Consider the following 21,610-nt stretch of genomic DNA (forward strand, 5'->3'; position numbering starts at 1 on the left):
TCCCAGATATCTAAAACACTTTACTTCCTCCAGTTTTTCTCCATTCAAACTTACCTCCCAATTGACTTGACCCTCAACCCTACTGTACCTGATAACCTTGCTCTTATTCACATTTACTCTTAACTTTCTTCTTTCACACACTTTACCAAACTCAGTCACCAGCATCTGCAGTTTCTCACTTGAATCAGCCACCAGCGCTGTATCATCAGCGAACAACAACTGACTCACTTCCCAAGCTCTCTCATCCCCAACAAACTTCATACTTGCCCCTCTTTCCAAAACTCTTGCATTCACCTCCCTAACAACCCCATCCATAAACAAATTAAACAACCATGGAGACATCACACACCCCTGCCACAAACCTACATTCACTGAGAACCAATCACTTTCCTCTCTTCCTACACGTACACATGCCTTACATCCTCCATAAAAACTTTTCACTGCTTCTAACAACTTGCCTCCCACACCATATATTCTTAATACCTTCTGCAGAGCATCTCTATCAACTCTATCATATGCCTTCTCCAGATCCATAAATGCTACATACAAATCCATTTGCTTTTCTAAGTATTTCTCACATACATTCTTCAAAGCAAACACCTGATCCACACATCCTCTACCACTTCTGAAACCACACTGCTCTTCCCCAATCTGATGCTCTGTACATGCCTTCACCCTCTCAATCAATACCCTCCCATATAATTTACCAGGAATACTCAACAAACTTATACCTCTGTAATTTGAGCACTCACTCTTATCCCCTTTGCCTTTGTACAATGGCACTATGCATGCATTCCGCCAATCCTCAGGCACCTCACCATGAGTCATACATACATTAAATAACCTTACCAACCAGTCAACAATACAGTCACCCCCTTTTTTAATAAATTCCACTGCAATACCATCCAAACCTGCTGCCTTGCCGGCTTTCATCTTCCGCAAAGCTTTTACTACCTATAGATTATGTACATGTGTATATATGTATATGTTTGTGTATGTATATATAGGTATACATTGAAATGTATAGGTATGTGTATGTGTGTGTGTACGTGTGTGGGTGTGTGGACATGTATGTGTCTGTGTGTATATATATGTGTACATTGAGATGTATGGGTATGTATATTTGCGTGTGTGGACGTGTATGTATATACATGTGTTTGGGGGTGGGTTGGGCCATTTCTTTCATCTGTTTCCTTGCGCTACCTCGCTAATGCGGGAGACAGCGACAAAGCATAATAAATATATATAAATGGGTGTTTATGCATATTATGTGTGTATATGAGTGGATGGGCCATTCTTCATCTGTTTTCTGGCACTACCTCACTGACGGGGGAAATAATGATCAAGTATAATAAATATAAATAAATAATAAAACAATTATGATTTACTAAATTTTTTTTTTTTTTTTTTTTTTGCTTTGTCGCTGTCTCTCGCGTTTGCGAGGTAGCGCAAGGAAACAGATGAAAGAAATGGCCCAACCCACCCCCATACACATGTATATACATACACGTCCACACACGCAAATATACATACCCATACATCTCAATGTACACATATATATACACACAGACACATACATATATACACATGCACACAATTCACACTGTCTGCCTATTATTCATTCCCATCGCCACCTCGCCACACATGGAATAACATCCCCCTCCCCCCTCATGTTTACTTAAAATATTTACCCAAAACTCATGCTCCAAGTTGGCAGTGATCCTAAATATGCTTGACAATGGATTTTGGAAGTTCAAAGATTTTTCAAATACTGCAAGGATTTCTTGTATTCAAACAGTACATCTCTATTTCATTTTAAGCTTATGGCATTTGTTTAAATACTCAAAATAATACGACTTTAAGGATTAGTAAAACTCCAACATACCTAATATAAAATCATTCTCAATTTTTCTTCAGCAAAACAACCATACAAAGATGAAGTTCAGCAATTAATGCTTATCAAGTACAGAAAAATTGTCGCATTTAGAACACTTAAACCTCTTCGCAGAAGAGAACTACAACAAATATGCCCACAGTATGAGAGCATACTAAGTATATATTTTGTTATCTAAGGCTTGTTGGAAAAGTATTGAAATTTAAAACTACAGCCTACTTAAAACCAAGAAATTAATCATAAAGATCTGAAATTAGTTTTGTCTAAAAATCCAGTTATAAAATCCTAAAACCCTCATAAAACAAAAGTTTCACTTTTAGAAAAAAAATTCAAGAATATACTAGATAATCCAAAACAGAAATTTATATCAGCTTCATTTTTCTACCTTAGATTCAGGCAATAATTTTTTCTTCTGTAAAACAAGTAAGCATTTAAATACCTGTTCATCAAAGAAACATAATCACTAAAGATCAAAGCAACTTTACTCCTCCATACACCAATACTCAAAAGTTAATATCAATATATTTTCAATCTAATATTCACGAGACAAGTGAAAGATAAATATACCTTCATATTTAAAGCCAATGCACATCTAATCATGTGAACCATGACTGAAGGTGCACAAAATATCTAGGGCAAATGTTAATACAAATTAGAAACATAAATGTCTCATGCATCTATTTTGCACAGTTTAGACAATAACAGAGTATTTTTGCCAGAATCCTGTGTTTTTTCTCTCATTAAACTAGGACACAACTCAGAGAACATGTTGCATTAAAATTCTAGGGTTCTATCTGCAAATCCTTTGACTGAATATTTATGATTTATCATTTAAAGGAAATTCTAATATTATTCCTAATTCTCATAACCTATTCCAAACTACTTGGAACAAGGATGAGTTATGTCAAACCATCATTCTCAAACCTGTAACCCTATCTGGCTCAATCACTGTTTGTTTGGGCACCCTTCAGATGAATTAAAGTAATGCTAAAATTCTTATGTTATTTACAAGTGTCTGAAACAATCTTTTGTGAACCAACAGAAACATTCCAATCATATAATGAACATTATCTTCAGCATCATTTTCCTTTATAATACGAACATTAATACACTAAGTACAGGACAGTAAGTTTTAAAAACTCCATTAGCATGTTTTCTAATACTGTAGCTGGAAAGAATTCAAATTTGCCATGTTGTGACTTAATTCTAATTAGCCATATCCATGATGCTACTATCCCATTCCATGTACATCAATGAGACAATGGTCTAAAAAAGGCAAAGAAAGAGACAAAACTGATGGTCAACAGTAACAGAATTTAAATTATAAAGACCATATCAATAAAACTATAATACCCAATAACCATTTTTATCATTCTTCTTAAATATGTCCCATAGAGTTTAAACACAGTATACAAAAGCAGCTCTTGCTTCACTCTTACTGGTTAACTGCTTCCCCATCCAACCATGCTTTACTGTAAGGAACTAAATACTAGAGGGCTTAGAAAAAAATCCTGCAATTTATCTTGCAAATAACTGCAGGAACATAAACTCTAATACTCTGGAGTTTATCCAATAAATCTAATCAATATTTCTGAAGTTATGTACTGGGTTTCTTAACATCCCTTTGAATCCTACGTCTCTAAGACCTTTTGCCCTGAATTCGTAAAAATAAGTCTGAGAAGTGAGCTAAATATTATAACAATGTGAATGGGAAGGATGGAAGTTGTGCATACCACAAACTTATCCCTTACCCAACACACAAGGGGTGTGAGAGAGACAGAACGGAAAAGGGTACCTACCTAAATGAGATGGACTTTACCATGAGAGTGAGAGAGTACCCCCAAGGCAATATTTAGCCAAAATGGCAGGGATAACATGAAGCATTCACAGCACATTTTGCTTGATTAATAAGACTTCTTCTCAGCTGCCACCTTCATTACATGATTATCTGTCCTTGTTTCATTTGAGACTAGTTTCAACATTTCAAGCATTCTTTTAAATGATTTGTAGACTTTCTGTACATTCTTTATTTCTCTGGGCAGTATACTGAATAGAATTCTAGCTTTCAGGGTGGGCTGTTATATACTTTTGTTCAATTAATTTTTGGTATGTTCAATGGTATTCTAGAAGACAAAATAACTGTATATTCCTCGTCCGTCTCTTTCCTTTGTAAGCATGTATAACACTGCCATAAATATCCATACTCTTCATATATTTCTTCTACTTCACAGCCATGTTTCCTTGTCCACACACTACACACTTTGTTTCTGGAATTATATCTCTACTCACTATATACCACATTTAACATTTCCTATATGTACTAGGACAGTTTTCAGTTTTTTGCATAAGAAAAGCATAAAGCTAGTCCTTCTTTGATATATTTGTGGGAATGCATGTTCTTCAAGATGCTCAGTAATCTTATGAATCCATACTGATTTCCTAAAAACTGTTTGCATTAATCAATTAGCTTATCATCTGTTCAATTTTCATTTCCTACCACATTCTGTCAGTCTAGTAACTTAATTACCATATACAGAAATTAATAACGCATCAATAATTATATCAATCATACCATTTCAGAGGTGGACGGGATGAGGAGAAGTGGGAGACCAAATTGGAGGTGGAAGGACGGAGTGAAAAAGATTTTGAGCGATCGGGGCCTGAACATGCAGGAGGGTGAAAGGTGTGCAAGAAATAGAGTGAATTAGAACGATGTGGTATACTGGGGTCAACGTGCTGTCAATGGATTGAAAAGAGCATGTGAAGCGTATGGGGTAAACCATGGAAAGTTATGTGGGGCCTGGATGTGGAAAGGAAGCTGTAGTTTCAGTGCATTATATATGACAGCTAAAGACTGAGTATGAACGAATGTGGCCTTTGCTGTCTTTTCTTAGCACTACCTCGGACGCGTGCGGGGGAGGGGTGTCATATCATGTGCGGTGGGGTGGCAACGGGATGGAATAAAGGCAGCAAGTATGAATTATGTACATGTGTACATGTGTATATGTGTATATGTCTGTGTATGTATATATATGTATACGGTGAAATGTCCTCACCAACCAGTCAACAACACAGTCACCCACTTTTTTAATAAATTCCACTGCAATACCATCCAAACCCGCCACCTTGCCGGCTTTCATCTTCCGCAAAGCTTTCATTATCTCTTCTCTGTTTCCCAAATCATTCTCCCTGACCCTCTCACTTCACACACCATCTAGACCAAAAGACCCTATATCTGCCAATCTATCATCTAACACATTCAACAAACCTTCAAAATACTCACTCCATCTCCTTCTCATATCACCACTACTAGTTATTACCTCCCCATTAGGCCCTTCACTGATGTTTCCATCTGTTCTCTTGTCTTATGCACTTTATTTACCTCCTTCCAAAACATCTTTTTATTCTCCCTAAAATTTAATGATACTCTTTCACCCCAACTCTCATTTGCCCTCTTTTCACCTCTTGCCCCTTTCTCTGGACCTCCTGCCTCTTTCTTTATACATCTCCCAGTCATTTGCACTATTTCCTTAAAAAATTGTCCAAATGCCTCTCTCTTCTCTTCCACTAATAATCTTACTTCTTCATCCCACCACTTACTACCCTTTCTAATCTGCCTACTCCCACACTTCTCATGCCACCAGCATCTTTTGCGCAAATCCTCACTGCTTCCCTAAATACATCCCATTCCTCCCCCAATCCCCTTACATCCCTTTCTCTCACCTTTTTCCATTCTGCACTCAGTCTCTCCTGGTACTTCCTCACACAAGTCTCCTTCCCAAGCTCACTTACTCTCACCACTCTCTTCACTCCAACATTCCCTCTTCTTTTCTGAAAACCTCTACAAACCTCCATCTTTGCCTCCACAAGATAATGATCAAGATATTCAATGTATGTATGTTTCATGGTGAAGTGCCTGAGGATTTGCGGAATGCATGCATAGTGCCATTGTACAAAGGCAAAGGGGATCAAGGTTTGTGTTCAAATTACAGAGGTATAAGCTTGTTGAGTATTCCTGGAAAATCATATGGGAGGGTATTGATTGAGAGGGTGAAAGCATGTACAGAGCATCAGATTGGAGAAGAGCGGAGTGGTTTCAGAAGTGGTAGAGGATGTGTGGATCAGGTGTTTACTTTGAAAAATGTATGTGAGAAATACTTAGAAAAACAAATGATTTGTATGTAGCATTTATGGATCTGGAGGAGGCATATGATAGTGTTGATAGAGATGCTCAGTGGAAGGTAATAAGAGTAAATAGTGTGGGAGGCAAGTTGCTAGAAGCAGTGAAAAGTTTTTATCCAGGATGTAAGGCATGTGTGCAAGTAAGAAGAGGAAAGTGATTGGTTCTGTGAATGTCAGTTTGCAGCAGGGGTGCGTGATGTCTCCATGGTTGTTTAATTTGTTTATGGATGGAGTTGTTAGGGAGGTGTATGCAAGAGTTTTGGAGAGAGGGGCAAGTATGCTGTCTGTTGTGGATGAGAGGGCTTGGGAAGTGAGTCAGTTGTTGTTCACTAATTCAGGTGAGAAACTGCAGAAGCTGGTGACTGAGTTTGGTAAAGTGTGGGAAAGAAGAAAGCTGAGAGTAAATGTGAATAAGAGCAAGGTTATTAGGCACAGCAGGGTTAAGGGACAAGTCAATTAGGAGGTGGTAAGTTTGAATGGAGAAAAACTGGAGGAAGTGAAGTGTTTTAGATATCTGGGAGTGGATTTGGCAGCGGATGGAACCATGGAAGTGGAAGTGAGTCACAGGGTGGGGGAGGGGATGAAAGTTTTGGGAGCATTGAAAATGTGTGGAAGGCAAGAACATTATATCAGAGAGCAAAAATGGGTATGTTTGAAGGAACAGTGAGAACAATATGTAGTGTGAGGTGGTTTGATCGAGTAAGTAATGAAAGGGTAAGAGAGATGTGTGGAAATAAATAAAAAGAGTGTGGTTGAGAGAGCAGAAGAGGGTGTATTGAAATGGTTTGGTCACATGGAGAGAATGAGTGAGGAAAGATAGACAAAGAGGATATATGTCAGAGGTGGAGGGAATGAGGAGAAGTGGGAGACCAAATTGGAGGTGAATGGATGGAGTGAAAAAGATTTTGATCGATCAGGGGGATGGGGTTGTCATTTCATGTGTGGTGGGGTGGCGACGGGAATGAATAAGGCAGCAAGTATGAAATATGTACATGTGTATATATGTATATGTCTGTGTGTGTATATATATGTATACATTGAAATGTATAGGTATGTATATGTGCATGTGTGGATGAGTATGTATATACATGTGTATGTGGGTGGGTTGGGCCATTCTTTCGTCTGTTTCCTTGCGCTACCTCGCTAATGCGGGAGACAGCAACAAAGTATAATAAATAAAATAACGTTGAAATGTATAGGTATGTATATGTGCTTGTGTGGACATGTATGTATATATATGTGATTGTAGGTGAATTGGGTCATTCGTCTATTTCCTTATGCTACCTTGCTAACACGGGAGACAGAGACACAGTATAATAAATAAATAAATACCATTTCAACCCATGTTGACATTTTCCCTTATGTTTTGTTTAAAATTTTCATCCTGACTGAAATTTCATCATTATTATTGACTAACACTTTTTTTTATCATTAACCTTACTGTTTTTCTAATAAAATCACCTTACCTATCAATTTCTAGGCTTTATTCCCATAACTAACTTAATTTCCAAAGAGAGAGAGATAAACCTATCCATGAGTACTAACAATGAGATTGTGCTAAAAGGTTCAGTTAAATATAACAAGTCATGTGAGTTTTGTGCTATAAAATGTTATATGTGAGATGAAGACAATGTGTGTTTATGGACTAAATGCCAACAACCAATGTGTGGGTGTGACAGAAAGGAAACACACCACCCTAGGCCAATGAGGGGAATTTGGTACTCACAAAAGCACTGGCTCGTGACCATCACTAACCCTCCAACTGTTTAGATGGAACTACCTCCTGAGACAGACAGACAGACAGATAAACTAAAACTGTCTAAAGTTAATTCTGAATCCTAATAACACATATAATCTAAGTTTGATCCTATAATTTTCCATATATTGGAGAGCACGTCTATGAAAGAAAGCTGCACATCTCAGTCTTTAAAAAGCCAAAATGACCAGTTTTATGTATTTCATTGTAAGTAACATCCTACTTGAATAACTTGTCTTTGAAATGAAACAAAAGTTCTAAACCCTGTCAATGCAAACTTGGGACAAGTCCCATTCCCTCATTGCAAGTGGGAGGGATGAAAGAGTACAGTAAAAAAATATTTCTTATTTCTACTATGGCAGTAGAGTATTTCTCCTAGATTATAAAAGATAGAACTTACTCATATGCCCTTGGATAAACCTCCATTGTAAGGACTTCAAAGAGGATGTGACATCAACTTCTCAGTGATGCCAGAGGTATGTGTATGCTTTTACATTTTTGGGTTACATTGATAGAATGTTATTTGTATAAGGACATATTTATTTATAATTACCTCAGAATCAATTCCTATTAAGGAGTCCTGGTGTTATTCAGTACCTTTGCAAAGGCTCCTGCAGCCTAAGGCTGCACTACTTCCAGGAGCAGGGAAATGTACACTCCTTTGGAGTGACACGTTCTTTGACAAGACTGTACTCCCAGTGATACAGCCCTGCCAAAGGTAATTTTTCACTTATGGTATTCCTAGAGCTGGCAGTCTAATAACACCTCCCTTAACAGCTCATGGAATTATATCAACTAATACATATTTCCTAACTGATATTGCCTGGCTTCACTTGCTTCAGTGAAAAGTCACCTTTGGTGAAGTTGTATCAATGGGAGTACAATCTCGTTAAAGAATGTGTCACTCCAAAGGAGTCTACGGAGTCTACATTTCCCTGCTCCTGGAAGTGGTGCAGCCTTAGGCTTCAGGAGCCTTTGTAAGGGTACTCAATAAGACCAAGACTCCTTCATAGAAATTGATTCTGAGGTAATTATAAACGAATGTCCTTATACAAATAACATTGTCTCGTCAAAGAAGTTCTCACTCCAATACCTACGTTTCCCTGCAACTGGAGACAGAGCAGCATTGAGCTGCAGAAGCCCTTAGAAAGTACTGAGTAACACCAGAATTGGTCCTACAGTAAACATAAATAAAATAAACTAGTAGGAAAATCAGTTCATATAAATAACATTCTATCTCTGAAGTAAGGAAGAAAGAATTCTACCTCAGTATTTCCTGCATGTCGCAGAAGGCAACTAAAGTGTGGGAGTGAGAGGCTGGAAATCTTCCCTTCTTATTTTATTTTCCAAAAGAAGGAACAAAGAGGGGGCCAAGTGAAGATTTTTCTCTCTTAGGCTCAGTCATCTGTTCTGGACACTACCCAACTACTGCAGGAAAAGGTGAATATGTATGAAAAAAATAACTATCTGCATGAAATTAATGACATTTGGAATAAAATGCTCAGTGTAAACAATACTGGAGTTTATTCCCCTGCTGTCATCCATTGGGTAACTAAGCCCCTTAACAGTGCCAAGTTTAAAAAGTTATGAGGGGGTAAAAGTCAAGACCCAGAGCAAAATGCCAGGTGCATGAAATTTGAGGTCTTCAGTGAAAGGGTTAAGCTGGAGGACTGGTATGATGCCATCATACCATGACATCACCTGTATTATCAAAAAAGTGGTCTGACTACTAATAAATAATAGTCCATATATCCACAATGAGGTTGAGGGTCAAGTCAATTGGGAGGTAAGTTTGAATGGAGAAAAACTGGAGGAAGTAAAGTGTTTTAGATATCTGGGAGTGGATCTGGCAGCGGATGGAACCATGGAAGCGGAAGTGGATCATAGGGTGGGGGAGGGGGCGAAAATCCTGGGAGCCTTGAAGAATGTCTGGAAGTCGAGAACATTATCTCGGAAAGCAAAAATGGGTATGTTTGAAGGAATAGTGGTTCCAACAATGTTGTATGGTTGCGAGGCATGGGCTATGGATAGAGTTGTGCGCAGGAGGATGGATGTGCTGGAAATGAGATGTTTGAGGACAATGTGTGGTGTGAGGTGGTTTGATCGAGTAAGTAACGTAAGGATAAGAGAGATGTGTGGAAATAAAAAGAGCATGGTTGAGAGAGCAGAAGAGGGTGTTTTGAAATGGTTTGGGCACATGGAGAGAATGAGTGAGGAAAGATTGACCAAGAGGATATATGTGTCGGAGGTGGAGGGAACGAGGAGAAGTGGGAGACCAAATTGGAGGTGGAAAGATGGAGTGAAAAAGATTTTGTGTGATCGGGGCCTGAACATGCAGGAGGGTGAAAGGAGGGCAAGGAATAGAGTGAATTGGATCGATGTGGTATACCGAGGTTGACGTGCTGTCAGTGGATTGAATCAGGGCATGTGAAGCGTCTGGGGTAAACCATGGAAAGCTGTGTAGGTATGTATATCTGCGTGTGTGGACGTATGTATATACATGTGTATGGGGGTGGGTTGGGCCATTTCTTTCGTCTGTTTCCTTGCGCTACCTCGCAAACGCGGGAGACAGCGACAAAGAAAAAAAAAAAAAAAAATCCACAATGATGCTTCTTCCCACCATTAAAAGCACAAAACGATATCAAATTGCTGGGGTTTCAAAAGAACTAATACACATTTTCACATTTATGTTAATGCATTTGAGTTAGTGATGAAATCATAAAATAATGCAGAACTAATGTCAATATCTACTTAAATCAATATATCAATATTGGTGTGATATCATTCAGATCTTAAAAATTCAAATCATTAAAAGTCTCCCACTAAATGGGAAAGTAACCTTTCAAACAATGAGGGGAAATTTTATCAGAACCTCAAAAACCCAGAATGACCCAAAACATACCAATACTTTTCACAAGATTTAACAAAATAACAGAGCCTTATCAGGACTAAACAGACTGAACAGAAATAACCTCAAGCTTTTATTAAAAAACACCTTTAAAATCACTTACTAACCATTAAATATACTGGAGCTAATCAATTCTAAATCAAAGGAACAGTAACAAGTTTCATTCCCGTTTCAAAACACGACACCTAAATACCTATGGAAAATTTTCTGTGAACAAGTTTACTCTTATAATTCCCATCTCTCTAATATTTGTTCTTCCTTTCAAACTTTGTCATCTGACTACTCAAAAGCATTCTAAGGATAATTCTATATACAGTAATGTGTTTCTAAACATATGCATCATTAATAATAAATAAATGTTTTCTCCATCCCTAATGTAACTTTATACACACCTAACAAATGAGAACTGAACAGCAAAGCTCAGGAATTCTCCTTTTGTTTTTCCTTTGTATAATCTGTCCATCTTTAAGAGAAAGGTCTACAAACATTGGAGAAACACAAAATAATCTCTTTTATATTATTTTCATCACAATCTTACCTTTCCTTTCAACTCATATGGCCTTGATTCAGGTGTTTTTGCCTGTATAATGTTGAGTTCTACAAAATCAGTCTATTACAACAGCCCATATGCTGCCTTTTACCTACCTATATCTCTGATGTCCATTCCCTCTGGGAACTTCCATCAAGGGAGTGGCCACGACAAAAGTCTCCACTTATTCTTGTCTTTACATACTCCCTCATATGCTGCCTTTTATCATAACTTTTATCCTTCATAATACTTTCATATGGATTTTTTCCACAAACTTTTATTACAGTGAAATCCCTCTTATCTAGATCAACTGGGACTAGACCCCACCCAGTTGAGTAAGTTGTCCAGTTATAGTTACTGAGTAATTAAATTTCTATTATATAATAAAAAAGACAAAATGTAGTTTTGATATTAAAACTTAGTTACATTTAAAAATCTTATTTTGAATCACAAAATACAGCATTAAACATTGTTAAAACATGATTTAGAAAACAAAATAATAGTATAATGTATAGTGCGACACTTGCCATAAATCTACTGAGAGGGAGAAGCTAATCAGGAGACGGTATACTGGGAAGAGGAGGGAGAGCTAGCAAAAGGGCACCAGCTACAGGGGAGAAAGGATACAGCAAGGCCTGGCAATAAACAAAATTATCGTGGACAAGATTAGGACAGCACAAGTCAATGAATAATGAATAATGAAATTCTTTGTCAATTATGGCTATCAGCAAAACTGATGTTTCATGGAAAGTCAAGAATGCTTAGGATACTGTCTGTTATACCTCAGCATACAAACTCATGTACAGACAGACAGGCTCACAGAAAGAAAGTGACTTGATCACAACCTTTAGTCTTGAACTAGTCAGGAGTACTTTAATAACATAAGAGTATTAGACTGATAAGTGGAAAAGAGCAAACTTCATACCCATCTATCTTAGAAAGGAGACCAAGAGGTAGTGAAGTATGGACCAGTCTCCTTAATAAAGGTGTTCTGTTAGGTGCAGGAAAAATCAATCAGAAAGCAAACAGATGACTTTCTACTAAGGAAAAATTAACTAAGAGACAAAACAGCTTTAGGAGGTCATGTATAATGAACCTTTTAGATTTCTATGAGAGAGTGAACTCTGTCTTAAACAAAAGGATAGGCTGGATAGATTGTTTAAATCTTGAGTGCCAGATAGCATTTAACACTGCAATGCATGGGAGTCAGATTACAAAGATGGTATAACATGCAGGAATAAGGGAGAGACTCCTCTGATGGATCTTAGTAAAAGGGAACAAAGGACATATCAGAGGAGCCTTCTCCAAATGGGTCAGTCACCAATGGAGTGCCTTATGGTTCCGTTTTAGGGCCATTAGTCTTCTTTATCTATGAGAATGCTTTGCCTAGAGGTCCTACCTGGATATGTTTGCATATGATGCAAAAATTATGAGGGAAGTGAAAAGCCCAAAGGATTGCATCAGCATACAAGGAGACTTAAAGAGGCCCCGAAGTTGGTCTGATATGCAGCTGACGAAATTCAACCCATGGAAATGTGAGTAAAGTAATAAGAATGGGACACAGTAAAAGAAAGTCTTCATATGATTATCATGTAGTAGGTAATAAGCCTCAGGATTCTGTGTGTGAGAAGAATCTGAGAGTCAATGTCATTCTTAACCAGTCACCAGAATCCCATATTTGGAGAATAGTAAAGACAAAAGACAAACTGTCTGCTGGTGAATATAAAAACTGATTTCAAGTATATGGATAATGAAATATTTAGCAAGCTGTTCATATCCTACATAATGCCAAAACTAGAATATGCTTCTCAAATTTGGTCACCACAGCCAAAAAAGCACAAAGAGCTAACAGAGAAAGTCCAGAAGAGGATATCAAAGATGGTACTAGGACTAAGAGAGTTATATTACAGGGAAAGACTAAATGCTTTAAATCTGCCCACCTGGGAAGGGGGAAGAGTGAGGAGGTGATCTAATCAAAACCTTTTAAGATTTTAAGAGCAAGTGATGATGTGGACAGTGAACAGTTCTTTGATATGTAAGGGACAAAGCAACCACAGGATATAACATGAAATAAACAAAAATCTTGTTAAAAAGATGTGAAGTACTTTGACAGTATAAGAGTGGTGGAAAAATGGGGCAGAATGACTGAGAACATGCTTCATGCAGACACCATACATAGATTCAAGAAGATGTATCATAGTAGAGAATGTTAAAGAGACGGTCCCACAGGTGTGTAGAACTCCCTCCTCATACAGTTAAAATAAGTAATCACATCACACACCTAAAAACAACTCTTCATGACATGCAGAACCCAAGTAATCTGAGGCCATGAGAAAAAACTGGGCAAAAAACAAGTTAGAAAGGATGTTAAAAACTACTAATTTATGTAAGACTGGTGGTTGGTTGGAATAAATTAATCAATGAGATGGTGAATGCTGGCAGTTTACAAAGGTTTAAAAGGCTACTTAATGGCACAGAATGTTCAGGAGACGGGACCCCAAGAGTATAGAACCCTCTCCCTGTACTGTGCAAAAAAGTGAAAAAAATCAGCACACACTTATATGGCTAAAATAAAATTTGTTTCTCAAGTATGGTCATCAAACCTACAGAAGCAAAACCAACCCATACAACATGATCCAAAGACAGATTATCATCATCAAGTATATTCAGGATCATCACCTGCCTAGTCCTATAAATCTAGTTAAAAGCTGCTCAATTTCTTTCCTCAAAAATTCATGAAAATGTGCTATCACTGGGATGCATAGAGGGTGAGTAACTGCATGAAGAAATCATTATGCACTCCCAACACGGCAACAACTCTGGTCCAGCAGAAGACCTTGAAACAGAGATGCAAAATCTACGTCTGTATTTAAGTCTAACTTGCATCAATTTACATCTGGAGGAATTAAGGGGTTACAGGTCATATGCTTACAATCATGCTAAGGTTTAAATGTCTATGATAAGTTGGATTTCAGCAACTGTGGCTGTTAAATGGCTCTTATTCTTTTGTACCTCAAACTTTGCTAACTATGCCCATCATAAGGAGACAATTTTTTACTCCAGCCACAACAAACTTACAACAACCAATCACATTAAAATTCCCTGTCTAAATTTCACTGAAACCATTGAATTCTTTAATTACCAACTTCATTAAAGCTGCATAATTACTGATGCACTTTCATTTATTGTTATTTTGATGTAAATCCGTGCATGCTAATGTGTAGCTGTCTTTAAAAACCTGGCTTGTATATTAAACCTGCTTGCAAGAAAACTGCAACAGAAAATATGGATGTATGCATGGCTGCTTGGATCCTAATCACTAAATAATGAGCTTCCACTAAAAAGGCTAAAGAGATAAAATACACAGAAGCTATAGCATTAATAAGTGAAAACTAGTTCTGCTACGTGAAACTGGCCATCAAAATTATCTAGGCAGCTACAAATATATCTTAAAATGGAGAGAAATTACCAACTAAAAGTGAAACAGCTGTCAATCAATCTTCCTGGTACAAAATCAAAACTAGTTGTAATCAAGCATAACAACAAAAAATCTTATTGAAAGCTTCTTGATTATGTTAATAGAAAGGCAATAAAATAAAGTAAAATATTATCAATTTCATAAGCTCTATCCACAATCTTCATGAATCAATTTTTTTTTCATACCTGTGTACCATTTTCCATGTTAGTATGGTAGGAACACATGAAGAACAGACCTCATTTGCTCAACCATTCTCTAGCTGTCATGTGTAAAGCACCAAAACCACAGCCTCCATCCTCCATAAGGCCCGTCAGAGCTTTCCCTGGTTCCCAAGTTGCTTCTTATGAGTGCTGTATAATGACAGCATGTCACCTCCTGCACACCACATCACTTCAATTCACTCTATCCCATGTGTGCCTTCACCCAACTGCATTTTCAAGTTCTGGGCACTCAAAATCTAATTCATTCCATTTTCCATTTCCTTATCCTCTCCACTTCTGAAACATATATTCTCTTTATCAACTTCTCCTCAATCATTCTCTCCATTTGTTCAAACCATCTCAGCGCAACCTTTTTTAGCTCAACTATACTATTTCAAAACCTATCTCTTACCACATCATCACTTATTCAATCAACCCTCCTCACAGAACATATTACCCTCAAACATTTAATTTCCAACACATTCACCCTCTTCTGTACATTCTCATCTGTACAGAGCTGCCAACCTTGTAAATCAAAAGTAGGAACACATGGCAATAATAAGGAATTCTGAATAAAATAAAGGAATTTTGCAAACAAAACTTACAACCATGTGCAATACAAGCTGCACTTTCAATAAAGGAAATTGTGATGTCCAATGCTGAAGCTGTTATCTAATTTGTTTATCTACATGTAGATAGTCCAAAATTGCTCACTTAAAAACCAACAAAACATCTAGTCTAAATGGCATTCGCTCCTCCGTGTGCAATGCTAAAATCCGAAGCACAAACTTGATGCCGTGCAGCAAATTCATCCTTTGTCAACTGCACAAAGCAAGGCCACCTCCTGGTGCATTCCGACCAAAAAGTCTGCTTCTTCCTGCTTGACTTTGTATTGAAATCAATGCCATGATGAAGTGACTTCGCTCTTCTCTAGCTCGAAGTTGACCTGCTAGATGATGCATAGCATGACATGTGATCCAAACAGCAGCAAGCCAAAACATCAAAACTTGAGGACCAAGTTTTCCCATGTGGGAAATGACTGTAACATTTTGATCTCTTCAAACCATTCTATCATGAATTGGTCACTGTCTAATTGATTTTCCTTATTATATCACTTTTTAAATGTTTTACACAGACATGATTGGCATTCATAATGGTAATATGAACATTTTCACTAGCTTGTTATCGATTAGCTGCACTAAATTTTGAAGGAATGGATTGGGTTTATGCATAGTAGTTCAATTCATCCTGCTAATTAATGGACAAGGCCCAAATAAACTGATGATGTAACTTATGTACTGAGGATTTGATTTTTCAAGCATAACTTTCATTGCTACTCTTCATCTGTCATTGCTAGAATATCTTAATAAATTAATCAAATTTTACTACTTTGAAGAACAGCAATAGATGGAAGGGAACTAGTAAATTCTTATCCACTTCTATACATGACAATTTTGCATGACTTTTTGAAGCCTCAGGAGGGCCTGGCCTAGGAGTAAGTCTAGCCTGGTCACACAAGCTAAAGATGTGATCGGACAGTAAGACTGACTATTCAACAATCTGTGGTCATTTCCATGAAATGGTTGGAAATTGTCCAAAGTCCACCTGCTATTTTGTACACTGCATTAGTACTTGTATGTGCGATGAGAACATATACTACATATTGAGCAGTGCACCCCTGTGAACTTCCCATACATTACATAAACAGTATATGTACAATACATGAACATACGGACAGAATTTAAAAAAATAAAGTGTTTTACAAAGAAAAATCATACTGCCATATTCATCTCTAAAACACACAAAAATTACGGCAAAAATGTATGGCTGAGAGTTCTGTTTATAGTCCATGCCTCACATCCATTCTACAACACTGGAACTACTACACCTTCAAACATACACATTTTTGCCTTTCCTGATAGTAACCTCTCTTTCCAGCTTCTCAATGCTCCAACAGCCTTTGCCCCCCTAACCTTTGCTTTTTCGAGATCCATTGACACCATGTAAAAATTCTCCTGTTTCCTTAAGTATTTTCCACACACATTCTTCAGAGAAAACATCCTCTACCATTCCTGGAACATTATTCCTCATCAGTCTGATGCTCTCAGTATTCTGCCACCCTCTCATTCACAACTTTTCCACACAACTTACCAGGTGCCAACAAACTTATATCTCTGTAATCCAAACACTCACCTTTGACCTTCTTGCCCTTATGCAATGGCACTATATATGAATTCTAACACTCCCCTGGGACCTCAACATAATCCATACATACCCCGAAAATCCGAAAAAGAATCAACAACACAGTCACTTGTTTCCTTAAAAAATTCAACTGCAATAACATCTACTCCAGCCAACCTGCTACATTTCATCTTGTACATGGCTTTCATCACCTCTTTCCTTTTTACAGAAGCACCTGCCATGAACCTAACTTTGGATGCCTCCCCAGCCCAAAAACTCTACATCTGCCACCCTATCATAAAGCACATTTAACAGTCCTTCAAAATATCAATTTCATTCCCTTTTCACTTCATTGCTGCCTGTTACAACTTCCCTATTTGTCACCTTTATCGATGTTTCAATTTGTTCTCATGTTCTCACACTATCAACCTCCTTCCATAACATTTTCTTATCCTCTCTTAAGGTTGCTGACACTTGCTCACTTGCTTTCTTTTTCAGCCCCTGCATCTTCCTCTTGACCTCCTGTTGCTTTCTCATGTACAAATCCCAATCCATTGCACTCTTACCCTGCAAGTATTACCAATACATTTGTCTTTTCTCTTTCACCTGCAACCTTTCTTCATCAACCCATCATTCACCAGCCTCTCTCACCTGCCCACCTTCAATCTTATGCATCACACACACTTTTCTCACATTCCAGCACTGCTTCCCTGAATATCTCCCATTTCTCACCCCACTCCCCTTCCTTTGTTTGCTCTCACTTTTCTTCATTCTACAATCAATCTCCCCTGGGATTACTTCACAAGAGTCTCTTTTCCAAGCTCACTTACTTTCGCAACCCGCCTTCACACCCATACTATTTCTCCAAGAACCTTGACAAACATCAACCTTTGGTTCCATCAGGTAATGACAAGACATCCCACCAGCTGTACCTCTCACCACATTCACAAATGAGTTTCTTCTGCAAGGTAATCATTGAGTACATAATCTAATAATGTATGCTTACCATCTTTCTTATTCACCCATGTATACTTACTTTTGTCCTTTTTAAACCAGGTATTTTCAATCACCAGATCTTATTTCAGTACACAACTCCACAAGCTGTTCACCAATTCTGCTCACCTTAGTGAACCTTTCATGTCTCCAAATATAAATTCAAATGGTGAGTACCTTCACACTCAAATTACCCATCATCTCCGCGAAATAACAAAAAAAGTATAAAAAAAAAAAAATAAAATACCTTGTATCTCTATTCCATAAAGAGTAACTGCACAGACTATATGAGGTTTACATTAAAGCATTCTAGTTCCTTATGATAACTAATAAGTGATTTCATCAGCAGGGTTTGCTATGAAAATTCTTATGCAAATACAGGTTACCCAAACTGTCATGCATCTCACATATTTCTCTTATTAGTAGAATGTTCCATTTCATAATCTTATTCAATACTTAATTTTTCTGTGCCTAAGGACTTTATCAATTATATCTTCTTGAATCACTGCTTTAACAAGCTTACATCCTAAAACTTTTTCATTCTTTAACTATCAAGTTTCACAGGTTACTCTCAATAAATTAATCTTAGAGGCACAGAATAATAAGACTATACTGAACACAAGGCTCTCATTGCTCTTGATTCTTATCAATAACCACCTCATGCCCCAAATTTCTACAAATTTGGATGATCCTAATACTCACATTGTCAGTATCAATGATTATCCAAAACAACTCAATATTGATCCTGCATTACATCCTACATTTGTTTTCTTTCTTATCTACAATCTATAGCAATAACATTTTGGCTATTATCTTTTCTCAATTCTCACATGTCAACAAAGCAGACTTTATGATAAAATGTTCTCTTCTCTATAGCATGCGAGCCTATGTCATCCCATTAACTGAGCTGTCTTCATTAATTATACATGGTATACCAATTGCTATGAATGAGCAAGATTTTAGATGTTATACAAGATTTCTCATTTAAATAGAGGTCCATACATAATCATTAACATTTTCACAAGTTTTATATTTTCCTCCTTGTTACCCTCCTATTGAGTACAACATAACAGGTTCTTTGTAAATCATTATTTCTTTAATTTAGAATCCTTAACCTAAATCGGGATATACAGCACATGTTTGAGACCATGATGATTAACAAGGGTGACCCACAACAAGACACAAAACTCCCACTGCTAACTTCATTCTTGTGAAAGTTATGAAGCTCACTACAAATGGATGAATTCAAAACACCTTGCTCATCCAATGCTGCTCTTGTAAAACAAAATCTATGATAAGGATACAGCCCAAAGAAAAATGTCTATACATTAAGGCGAAAAACATAATTTCAGTACACACAAACATTAGCTAAGAAAGTCAACAACTTCATCTAACTCTCTCTGTTTTGCCTGTTTGTGTGCCCACCTAGCTTCAACTGTCTCAGGAGTTAGTTTCCACTTATCATGATAAATCTTTAACCCGCACGTGTGGCAATTCTTGCCTCCTTGGAAAGGTGGAGTTTTGATGTATGTGTCGAGGCATTTGTTGTGGTATATGTGGCCACAATATACACGCTCCAAGTGCATCTCTGCAGACTCATTACTTTCTATGTTCTGAAATGAAGATGAATAATTTCATGGGAATGAATTCTGAAAGACTATACATTAACCCTGCATCAAGTAAAAGAAGGAACAATAGAAGCATATCCCATATGGAGGTCCTGCAGGGCTGAAAACATCCTCAGTTTAACTATATATTTCCTATTTTTTTTGTTCATCTGTCAATAACTAAAGAAGTAGAAAAATTAGTATGCCACAGACCCTATGAGAAAAGGTCATACATAAGAGGCACTAGTAAACTAGAAACAAGACTGATATGCAAAAATCACTATAAAACCTCACAATGCCATTAACTAAGTCAAAATTATATCAGATAGGATTTTCTTCTAAAATCTCGGTCACAAGTAATCTGAATAGAATATTCATGTATACATACAACTCACAGCTGCTATTTCCTCTTAGCAAGATTAAGCAGTATCTCCATGTTGGAAAGCATTCCTGCTGTCAATAAAAAACTGCAGACTATGCCATATATAATGTATATATCTTTTTTTTTATTATACTTTATCGCTGTCTCCCGCTTTAGCGAGGAAGCGCAAGGAAACAGATGAAAGAAAGGCCCAACCCACCCACACACATATGTATATACATAAACGTCCACACATGCACATATACATACCTATACATTTCAACATATACATATATATACATACAGGGACATATACATATATACACATGTACACAATTCATACTTGCTGCCTTCATTCATTCCCGTCGCCACCCCACCACACATGAAATGACAACCCCCTCCCCCCACATGCAAGCGAGGTAGCACTAGGAAAAGACAATAAAGGCCTCATTCGTTCACACTCAGTCTCTAGCTGTCATGTATAATGCACCGAAACCACAGATCCCTTTCCACATCCAGGCCCCACAAAACTTTCCATGGTTTACCCCAGACGCTTCACATGCCCAGGTTCAATCCATTGACAGCACGTCGACCCCAGGTACACCACATCATTCCAATTCACTCTATTCCTTGCGCGCCTTGCACCCTCCTGCATGTTCAGGCCCCGATCGCTCAAAATCTTTTCCACTCCATCCTGCCACCTCCAATTTGGTCTCCCACTTTCTCGTTCCCTCCACATCTGACACTTATATCCTCTTGGTCAATCTTTCCTCACTCATTCTCTCCATGTGACCAAACCATTTCAATACGCCCTCTTCTGCTCTCTCAACCTCACTCTTTTTATTACCACACATCTAATCTTACCCTTACATTACTTACTCGATCAAACCACCTCACACCACATATTGTCCTCACACATCTCATTTCCAACATATCCACCCTCCTCCACACAACCTTATCTATAGCTCATGCCTTGCAACCATATAACACTGTTGGAAACTCTATTCCTTCAAACATACCCATTTTTGCTTTCGGAGATAATGTTCTCATCTTCCACACATTTTTCAACGCTTCCAGAACTTTCGCCCCCTTCCCCACCCTATGATTCACTTCTGCTTCCATGGTTCCATCCACTGCCAAATCCACTCCTAGATATCTAAAACACTTCACTTCCTCCAGTTTTTCTCCATTCAAACTTACCTCCCAATTGACTTGTCCCTCAACCCTACTGTATTTAATAACCATGCTCTTATTCACATTTACTCTCAGCTTTCTTCTTTCACACACTTTACCAAACTCAGTCACTAGCTTCTGCAGTTTCTCATCCGAATCAGCCACCAGCTCTGCATCATTAGCGAACAACAACTGACTCACTTCCTAAGCCCTCTCATCCACAACAGACAGTACATATACTAAAATTGGAACGATACAGAGAAGATTAATAAATTCCACTGCAATACCATCCAAACCTGCTGCCTTGCCGGCTTTCATCTTCCGCAAAGCTTTTACTACCTCTTCTCT

General features: G+C 37.7%; 1 protein-coding gene across 3 annotated transcripts in view; it reads right to left on the reverse strand.

Moving 5' to 3' along the window:
* Nucleotides 1–1,882: 1,882 nt before the first annotated feature.
* LOC139766625 (uncharacterized) overlaps nucleotides 1,883–21,610 on the reverse strand; it is a 43,983-nt gene continuing 24,255 nt past the window's right edge. For all 3 annotated transcript variants that reach the window (XM_071695492.1, XM_071695493.1, XM_071695494.1), the window contains exon 6: nucleotides 1,883–19,734. In XM_071695492.1, coding sequence (XP_071551593.1) covers nucleotides 19,486–19,734 — 249 coding nt within the window. In that variant the 3' untranslated portion in view covers nucleotides 1,883–19,485. The remainder of the gene's footprint in view (nucleotides 19,735–21,610) is intronic.

The sequence above is a fragment of the Panulirus ornatus genome, chromosome 58, assembly GCF_036320965.1.
Source record: "Panulirus ornatus isolate Po-2019 chromosome 58, ASM3632096v1, whole genome shotgun sequence".
Lineage (NCBI taxonomy): Eukaryota > Metazoa > Arthropoda > Malacostraca > Decapoda > Palinuridae > Panulirus > Panulirus ornatus.